The 10219-nt window shown below is 33.8% G+C and overlaps 1 protein-coding gene and 1 non-coding gene across 3 annotated transcripts in view; one reads left to right on the forward strand and one right to left on the reverse strand.

The window, feature by feature from the left end:
• Nucleotides 1–10219, reverse strand: part of LOC106459665 — a 43934-nt gene that overhangs the window by 26071 nt on the left and 7644 nt on the right. Inside the window, exon 2 of one of the 2 annotated variants that reach the window (XM_022386206.1) lies at nt 9262–9371. In XM_022386206.1, the coding sequence (XP_022241914.1) occupies nt 9262–9340 (79 nt within the window). In that variant the 5' untranslated portion in view covers nt 9341–9371. Of the gene's footprint in view, nt 1–9261; nt 9582–10219 lie in introns of those variants that run through there. The other variant, XM_022386205.1, reaches the window with a different exon arrangement.
• Nucleotides 421–492, forward strand: Trnad-guc. Its single transcript has one exon. It is a non-coding gene; the product is annotated as a tRNA-Asp (tRNA).

The following is a 10219-nucleotide window of genomic DNA, read 5'->3' on the forward strand; positions in this document are numbered from 1 at the left end:
GCCAATGCTCGGCGAGTAGGTTTTGTTAATAAAATTTTGTTGTTGTTCTCGGTTTGATTTTTATTTTATTACCTCGTCTCCATAGTTACTATTTGCAAATAGTCAATAATATTGTAGGTCCATTTTATTGTTGTTCTTTCTACGCGCAGTTATAAAACATTTTCATCTCATCATTTAATTTCTGTTGTGCCCGATTTTATTCTGTTTCTATTCTCATTTCATTACAAATATTGTACACTGTTTTTGCTGTATTTAATTACAGACATGCACACACACAAACAATCTAGAAGTTTTAGACTATATAGATATCTATAAGAATAATAAACCAAAGTCATTGGCTAGGATGCGTCAACAGAAAAAAGCTACTTATAAAAATTATAAGTTATAGTATTTAAAATTTAAGAAACAGATTATGGAAAGTCCTCGGTAGTATAGTGGTGAGTATCCCCGCCTGTCACGCGGGAGACCGGGGTTCGATTCCCCGCCGGGGAGTGAAATTATTTTCTATTTTTTATGTATAAGAAACATATCCAATTAACTCTATCTTCCAACAGACTCAATCATTTACAGTTGTATCCAAAATTCACTTGTTACATCCCACATTCGCTTATAGAAATGGTTATGGAATACTTGATATAATTAAATAAGTACGTAAATTATTTTACGTTATTAATGATGAATAAAAGTATTTACATTTTACCATTCCATCATTTACAAGAGGTTACTGCCGAGCGTTCAGCAAAACTTGTTTACAGCAAAGGAAATAGTAAAATAGATGAGACCTATACGTCATTCATGAATTATTTTCTTTCTTCACTGAAATTACACATTTTAATGTATAAAAGAAAAATGTCCACCGGTGGGACAACGTTAAGTCATCTGATTTACAATGCAAAAAATCAGTGGTTCGATTCCCCTCGGTAGACACAGCAGATAGCCGGATGTAACTTTGTTATCAGAAAACACAATCACACAGAAGAAAAAAATCACAATTAATTTACCAACTGGTCTGATGAATAATTCATGTTAATGATATAGTCACATGTTATTCAAATACATAAAGTATTTTAGGTTAATGGTGACGAGAAAAAAATTTACATCAAACCCTGCAAAATTTAAATTAATATTTCCTTAATATTATTAGTTAAAATGCTTAATATCATTTTAAATATTTACCGTTGACTGTGATTTGATTTGGTTGTTCTTGAGCACAAAGCTACACAAAATAAAATCTTTGTGCTGCCCACGACAGTTACCTAAATTAGATTTTTAGCGTCGTACAGTTACTATTTACTCTGATACTTGCGAATAAGTTTTTTGCACTGTTAACTTAGTATACGGATTTAGGACTAATGTAAATCTCCTAATATGGCCGAACCTTCTGAGGTAATATTGGTATGTTTACTGTCGAATAAGCTAATGATGAAACAAATCACTTCAATCACTAAAGGTTTAGTCTTCTTTTGTATTGACTTATGAGATCATGTATTTAGTATCAGTTTCTTATGAAAAAATATATATATTCATTAATTAGGAACATTTCTAGTTCTCACCCATAGAGTTGGTCAACTTTTCATCTTGAGTTATTAATGATAAACTCATTTTGACGAGCATTTTATTAAGTCAGAAACACACATGGCTTATATCAGTAAAACTACACTGATAAAATTCAGCTAACTACTCTTTATTAAGGTTATCAAATTTGTTCGGAAAAATATTACACTTATCGAATTAACACCGGCTCATCGCTTTGAGATCTGTCTGGGGAATGCTTTTTTTGTTTTGTTTCAAGTCATAGAAACATTTTGCGAATGTCATGTCATAGTACGCAATCTTCTTATGACTTTCATATTAGCAATAAGGCAAAAACTAGCTGTAAATTTTGAATATTCCTAAACAAATGCGGATTTATTTAGTGACTGATTATTATTCCCCCTACTCTGTAGATAAAATAAAGATAAAGGAATTCCGAACACTACATATATATAAAACATTTAATACTGTCTCATTTGGAGCTGAGATTTCTTTATTAGGACGGGCTTTCCACTCAGTACGTCTACAGTAAAAAGTCAATGCCTATCCACAGTACAAATTTATCAAAACCAGATACATTCCAGTAATTTCGAAGACAATGCTTAAGATAAATATATATATGCAAAAGCACGGGAAGAAAGTATGAGCTCGAGGTATAAGCACTGAAATTTTATGAAAAATTCCATAGTAAAAATTATATTTTGGTCTACAGGATCTATTTACACTCATTATTAGTATAGTAGGCATAGATAAGTTCATAAATTCAATTGAATAATCCGTATTCTGAAGATTCCTCTTTATTCTTAACTACATGTACAAAAATCGTTAAGCTAGGATCACGGGGGCAGCCATACGGAGATTTGACGTGTAAAGAAAAAAAGTCAAGTTATATAGGCGTTGGAAAATAAAGGAATATTGACCAAGTTTGGGCTCCGGGAACACGCAATAAGAGAGCTGCAAGAAGGCGTATCCTAGTCATGGTAAGTAAGGTACAGCGCAGACTCTTGTAACATGTGAGACTTCACGAACACAAATTTTAGTAGTAAAGACCGTCCACTTGCCCTAGGCAACAGTACAAAAGTCGCGTGTACACAAGCGCTTGTGTGATTTATCCATTCAACCACCACATGCCCAAAGCAGCTTGAGAATGACACGAGTAGTCATGATATTATACGAGAAAATAACCATCAAGTCACCAGACACATTGTTTACGGGTTTATGTGCGATCGGACTGTTGAAATCGTCTTTCCTATAAATTAGGTTTGGCTTGTTATGAATTTCGCGCAAAGCTACACGAGGGCTATCTGCGCTAGCCGTCCCTAATATAGCAGTGTAAGACTAGAGGGAAGGCAGCTAGTCATCACCACCCACCGCCAACTTTGGGGCTACTCTTTTACCAACGAATAGTGGGATTGACCGTCACATTATAACGCCTCCACGGCTGAAAGGGCAAGCATGTTTGGTGTGACGTGGATTCGAACCCGTGACCTGCAAATTGCGCCCTGACCACCTGACCATGCCGGGCCGTAAATTAGGTGGCTTACGTTTAAGTTGTAGAGGAGGGGCGTATCTTAGACAAGACGGTCTTACGGCAGAGCCTTTTGCAATACAAGCAGATGAAACTTTATTTAACGTACAAAATCTCTAATACAATTAGAGAAGGAAGACCTTTCAAAAATCTCAGTTAGCACGATATCCTAGGATTTGCAAGCTGCATTCACTAGTTTTGGTAAGGTAATAAATTAATACTTCCTGTGTAATATTTACCTAAAGGTAATTAATGAGTAGTAATTAAAGTATCTAAATAACCCTTTAAAATATTTAAGATTGTATAATATTATTCAAAACTAATCAATCATACTTGAAAAATAAAACATAATGAGAATAAATAATTGTAAATGCGTTCATTACCTTCAATACAAAAATGGTTTAAAAATAAATATATTCATTCTTAATCAGTCCGTGATGGTTGTTTGACAATTTTACTTCAAACCTACTTTTAGCAAAGACATTGGAAGAAAAATGTACGTGAGGGTGGAAGGAGAACGAAGTTGGTGGGGAACCAAGCTTGTCATAAATGACTCTGTGACGGGTAGAAATTAAAAACTTCAGAGATAATCTTCCCTTGTAAACTTTAAGAATTCAAATGGCAATTTGAACGTGTCTTGATGAAGTGGGAGCATTATTTTGTTGTTTTGAAACCATAGCCAACAAGTTCTTTATACACGTGTGGTGTGTCTGAGTGTCAGGAAAACATTATTTAATTAAGCAAGAGCCATTGTAGTCATTACTGTACTCTAACGATAAACGGCGCTGCAATGAAACAACGATTGTTTGATTGTTTGTAATTAAGCACAAAGCTACACAATAGGCTATATGTGCTCTGCCCATCACGGGTATCGAAACCCGGATTCTAGAGTTGTAAGTCCGCAGACATACTGCTGTGCCACTGGGGTGCATGAAACAACGATTTTTTAAATACAGCCTTAGTTTGTAAAATAGTTGTGCGCAGGACGTGGAAAACCTGCCTCACTACACAAAAGAAGCATTTTTTTTCAAGAACACAGTTGTTTTATAAACAACGACGTTTCGAGCAACTGTTCTTCGTCAGATTTGATATGAGTAAGAACGAATAACTGTTATACGATTTGTGATGGATTTATTATTATATACATATTTTAATATCCATGTTTATTTAAATTTAATTTATATTTAGAAATGTACATAAATTATACTGTTAAATATGTATTGTGAAACTCGCGCCTATTCTCTAAAGTTGTAGAAGATTTTCGAGTGTAAGAATCAACAATATATTTGTGTGTACATAAACGCTAGTGTAGCTTTGTATTGTAACGTAATCTGAATTTTCGAGGAACTCTCCACACATCTATAAATATAACCAACGCGACGCGCCTAAAAAACAGTATCTATTATTGGTTTGCTATAGTTGGTGTGCTATAAACTTCGGAAGCTATAACTGTGATTGTTATAACGCTTATTAATCTGGAAACTTAAGATATTGGACCAGGAACGTTTAAAACTTCGAACATTACAAATCATTTAACTTCAGTGGATTCACATCGGAGATTAGTATTTTTACGAAAACATTACCTAACGTTATCGATGGAAACTCGACCTGTAATCGGCGTGTGACCAACAAGAACTACAGGGCTAGCTTGCTAGCTCCCTGTGAAGTGAACTATACTCGATAAGATATCAAGGAAGTTCCAGACTACAAAGAAGACTTTATATTACTTGTAAGTTTGTGAACTTTTTGTATATAAATCATGGTTTGTAATAACTGTTATTGTAAATTGTATCATTGCTTGTATATTAAAATAAATTTGTATTAAAAAAAAGGCAACTGCGTGTATCAATCTTGTTGGCAAATATCATAAATTGGAAATATATCGGCATTTATTTAACCACTAAATTTGAATTATCATTTAGCTCGATTTCAGACTTTTCAAAATTGTAATACGTAAGAGATTAAAAAGGAATGACTCACGATAAACAATGGGTACATAACACTAGTGAGAACTGTTAAACTAAAGCCACGTGATAAAACATACACAATGTGTAAAGTAAAACGATATAATAGATATAAAGGAAGAACGCATAGCATAGCGTACTGAATTATCCAAGCACTCTCTCGTGCACTTGAAAATACTTGCTCTACACGTGCCCCCTTCAACAATTTTCAACATTAAATGTACAATTCATAATTATATGCTAACCAAATTCTGCTATTTCATGTGAGAATCATTTCTGCAGTATTTTGTTATGTGTACATGAAAATACACAATTGGCATTGTGAAAAAAATTTATACATCTAATACACTAAATAATCTAATAATCTAAAATGTCGTTAATACATTATAAAGTCAGTTAAAAAAAAAAACAGTAACCTTCTCGTAGGTTTGTTCTTCGACATAGCTATCGAACAGATTAGCAAATGAAGTGCTCATCTTAATTTTTCCTGTATATGTATTATAATCTTTAACTTCATAATATTGTTGAGATTGTACCACATGGTTTTATTTGATATTGCCCTCAGGTGTTAAATGTTCGTCATGAAGCATACGTTTACACGAGTACACGTTTCTTTCGAATCGTACAATTGTCATTCATTCCTGTATCAAACTTGACAAAGAGTAGACGAAAATACATAGTTCTATAACCCGAGCCCTTTTGTAAGGTGGACCTTTCTTAATCAGGAATAAACTGAGGAAGAGTAGTGGTTTGAAACGTCGTTATTAACTATAGAGGTTTAAGTACGTTATTTTAAAACGATTTTGAATATATAAATCAGCAAGTTACATGACAGCCACAACAAATATAAAATCATGGTGGAACAGAATGTATCAAAACTACATTTTGACATTGTTTGGCGTTCATGGGTAGTGTAATGTCACTCAAAGTTGATCTGTTTTGCGAAGGGTATGAAATAGCTCTTTTGAACGACCATAAATACGTTTTAAGATAGGGATTTATAATTTACAAGACTGGGATATTCCTTGCACCTAATAACACTGGAATACACAACTTGTGGACCAGGACTCATTCACCACTATGCTAAGATCCCTTATCTTCAATCATGGCATTCAGTGAGTTCCCATCTTTATTATACGTGTGATACAAGTGCATTAACTTCCATTTACTATAATTAACAGATACTGGCCAAACATTTGTCTCACTTACCGATTGATCCAAATTATTCAGTATTACTCGAACATATTCAGCATAATTAGATATACGCAAGGATTTAACATCATCAGCAAACTTTACTAATTTACTGTTTATGACCCTATCGATATCATTAATATAAATAAGGAAAACCAAAGACCCAAGCACTAGCGGTTGAGGCATTACACTAGTAAGAAGGGTCCAGTCTGATTGGACTCCATTAATAATAACCTTTTGGTTTCTCTTATCCAATCACCCAAAAATCCAATTTATTAGCCTTTGGCTAACTCATACTGAAGTGCTTCACTTAGCTAATGATCTGTGTGACATTTTATTAAACGCGTTTTAAAAATCACGAAACTGAGTTTACACCATTTCCATTTTATAAATAACAAGTAACCTTCTTGAAAAAAGTTAAAAGATTAAAAAGACAAGATTCTTCGTTAGTGTATATATGTTGTCTTTAGTTTATAATACTACCTTTTACTAAATTATTTTGCAAAGTTTCTTTTATCAAAATCTCTAGAATATTTCCCGCTGCAGAAGTAAGACTAACTTGCGTAGAATATCCAGGACAACTATTATTACTACCCACTCTAACAATAGGACTTATCTTTACACACCTGTCCACCACCTATCAGAAATGAAAGAGAGAGAGAATATGATATTTGACCTTTGACTTTTCCCGAAATTCTAGGAAATCCTTGTTTGCTCCTGGTGCTTTATCTATTTTTAATCTCTCAGCATTTCTCCTTACCACCAATGTGTTGTTTGTTTATTGTATTTCACGCAAAGCTACTCGAGAGTTACATACGCTGTCCGTCCATAATTTAGATGTGATAGTCTAGAGGGAAGGCAGCTAGTTAACATCATTTACGACCAACTCTTGAACTACTTTAATCGAACAATGGTATTGACCATCATATTGTGACGCCCTCTCGGCTGAAAGGGCGAGCTATGCTCGGTGACGGGGTTTTAACCCGCGACACGCAAATTGCGAGTCAGGCGTCCTAACCACCAAGCCATGCCAGACCTACTACCAAGGTATTAATAAGTACACGATTCATGTAGGTTGTTTATGTTACACTGCCAATTTTTTTCCAATTTCGTTTTCAATCAATCAAGTAGGAAACCCAGTTTAACGCTGCATAACAATTACTGGTATTCCTGAAATTGTTTAGTTTAATATTCTTGTCTTTAAAAGAATCAGTCTGAAAATACCACAAGGTCATATATGTGATATGTCTGCATGTAGATGTATAAGGGGGAAGTTTGTGTTTAGATGTGTTAGGGAAAGTGTGCGTTTAGATGAATAAGAGGAAGTTTATGCCCCAAAGTATATGGGAAAGTCTGTGTTTAGGTTTGTTTGTAGTTATGAACAAAGCTACACAATGGGCTATCTGTGCTCTACCCACTACGGGTATCGAAACCCGGTTTCTAGTATTGTAAGTCCACAGACATACCGCTGTGCCACTGGGGGCTCGTGTTTAGGTACATAAGGGGAAGTTTGCGTCTAGATGCATAAGGGGAAGTCTGTGTTTAGGTACATAAGGGAAAAGTATGTGTCTAGATGCACATGGAGAAAATTTGTTTCTACATTGTAACGAATTTATTGTTATGTATTTATTTAATAGATTAAATTTGTATTTAAAAATATGCGTAACATATATTGTCAGATATGTATTGCGTGTAACGAATTTGTTATATATTTATTTTAATGACAACGTTTGTTGGGATTGAGTTTATATATAAAAACGTGCCTAGCTTACTGTGTTAGTTACGTATGGCGAAACTCTCGTCAATTCTCCAAGGTTGTAGAATATTCGTGAATGCAAGGATCAACAATATATCCACTTCCATAACCGGTTAAATATACTCTGGTATTGTTGACCGAACTTTCGAGAAAACATTTCCCGCATGTATAAAAAGACCAAAGCCAAAGAAGAAAGCATATATATATAAGTCTGCTAGGAACCTGTTATAACCGTGTACGCTATAAATCGTGATTTTGCTAACCCTTATCAACCAGAAAATATGAGACATTTGACCAGGAACAGTTATAAATTTTGAACGTCGGTGAATTATCATCAAACGTTAGTATCTTTCCAAAAAATATTACCAGATTGTCATCGGACATTAGTTGTTTTATGGAAATATTATCTTACTTCAACGGTCCAACAATTCAGGGTCTGACAAAGCTAGCTAGCTTCTCGGCAATTGTACGTACATCGACTTGATGTTTATTCGCTGGATATCAAGGAGACTCTGAACTAGGATGAAGATTTTATGTTATTTGTAAGGTACTGAAATTTTTGTTTATGAAATATTGTAGTAATTAATTGTAATAGTTGCTATTGTAAATTGTATTGTCGTATATATATATATATATATATATATTAAAACGTATTTGTGTCAAAAACAAAACGGTGTGAAGAATCAATCTTGTTGGCAAATAGCGTAAATTAAATAATTATTTATAATAATAATAAAAATAATGATTAAAATATTTCTAAACACTAAATCCAGGGTACAATTCAACTATTAAAATTTAAATTATTTAACTCGCCTTCGGATTATTTCAAATTCTCAATACGTAACAACATGCACCAGAGGAAAGTTTACATCTAGTGTTTCCTTAAGATTTGTATATAAGAACATAATTACCAGAACCTGCATACAGACACTGTGCCAACTTTTTATCTTCTAATAGAAATCTAGTGTTTCCGTAATATGTTTATGTAACAATATAATTACCATAACCTGCATACTTACACCGTAACAACTTTGTATCTTCTAACAGAAATCTAGTGTTTCCGTAATATGTTTATGTAACAATATAATTACCATAACCTGCATACTTACACCGTAACAACTTTGTATCTTCTAACAGAAATCTAGTGTTTCCGTAATATGTTTATGTAACAATATAAATACCAGAACCTGCATACTTACACCGTAACAACTTTGTATCTTCTAACAGAAATCTAGTGTTTCCGTAATATGTTTATGTAACAATATAAATACCAGAACCTGCATACTTACACCGTAACAACTTTGTATCTTCTAACAGAACATCCAGTGCGTCCGCAACAAGAGCCAAGGTATTTATAGTCTCATTCATTTTTCAGTAGTTTTAAGTACAAAGGAAAACACTATTTTAGACCACTTGCACTTGATTTTTGATAAGAAAATGGCTATCTAGTCTTGGGATACAGAAGTAGAGTTATAGACAGAATTGTGTATATACGTGCTCCTCGCAGTCCTAACGTAAAACCTTCCCAGTTCCAAACCTCTACGATTATTAATTACCCTTACAACTTATCAACGTCTCAAGTTTAAAGTCCAGTCAGATTAGAAAACGTCTACAGCTACAATTTGTTTCGGGCCTACATAACATGCAAGTCATGCTTTTTGGTGAAACTTATCCGATCGTACATCATCATAGTTGACGTCATAGTATGAACTGATATTAACAGAAGTATCCAACTGTCTGCGTTGCTACAGCAACCAACAGCTTATATTGTTAAGCTCAGTGCTATAATTTTTATGGTTATATATCTCAACAATACGTTTAAGCTCTGGGGATAAACTCACAATTGGATTTATAGATTTAACCTTTAACTAATAATGACAGCATTTATATGACCGTCAACGATTTTATTTTTCAATAGCTATTTTTTCATTTTGAATTAATATTGATTTTTTTACATCATGATACATTAGTAAAACACACTTTTGTAAACAAACTGTAGCTATTCTTATTCAAAAAATATGTTGAGATCTTTCTGAACTACACAATCAAAAATCACTCTAATAATTATAGGTTAAATATTTCAATAGTTCGTGGCAATTGCAGAATAAGCTTGCCACCAGGATTTTTATATTTTTTCTCAAGTATATGTCTGAGTCAGCAGATGAAGCTCACTATTGGGTGCCCCCTAGTGGCACAGCGGCATGTCTGCGGATTTACAACGCTAGAATCCGGGTTTCGATACCCGTG

This window comes from Limulus polyphemus, unplaced genomic scaffold, assembly GCF_000517525.1.
Source record: "Limulus polyphemus unplaced genomic scaffold, Limulus_polyphemus-2.1.2 Scaffold646, whole genome shotgun sequence".
NCBI lineage: Eukaryota > Metazoa > Arthropoda > Merostomata > Xiphosura > Limulidae > Limulus > Limulus polyphemus.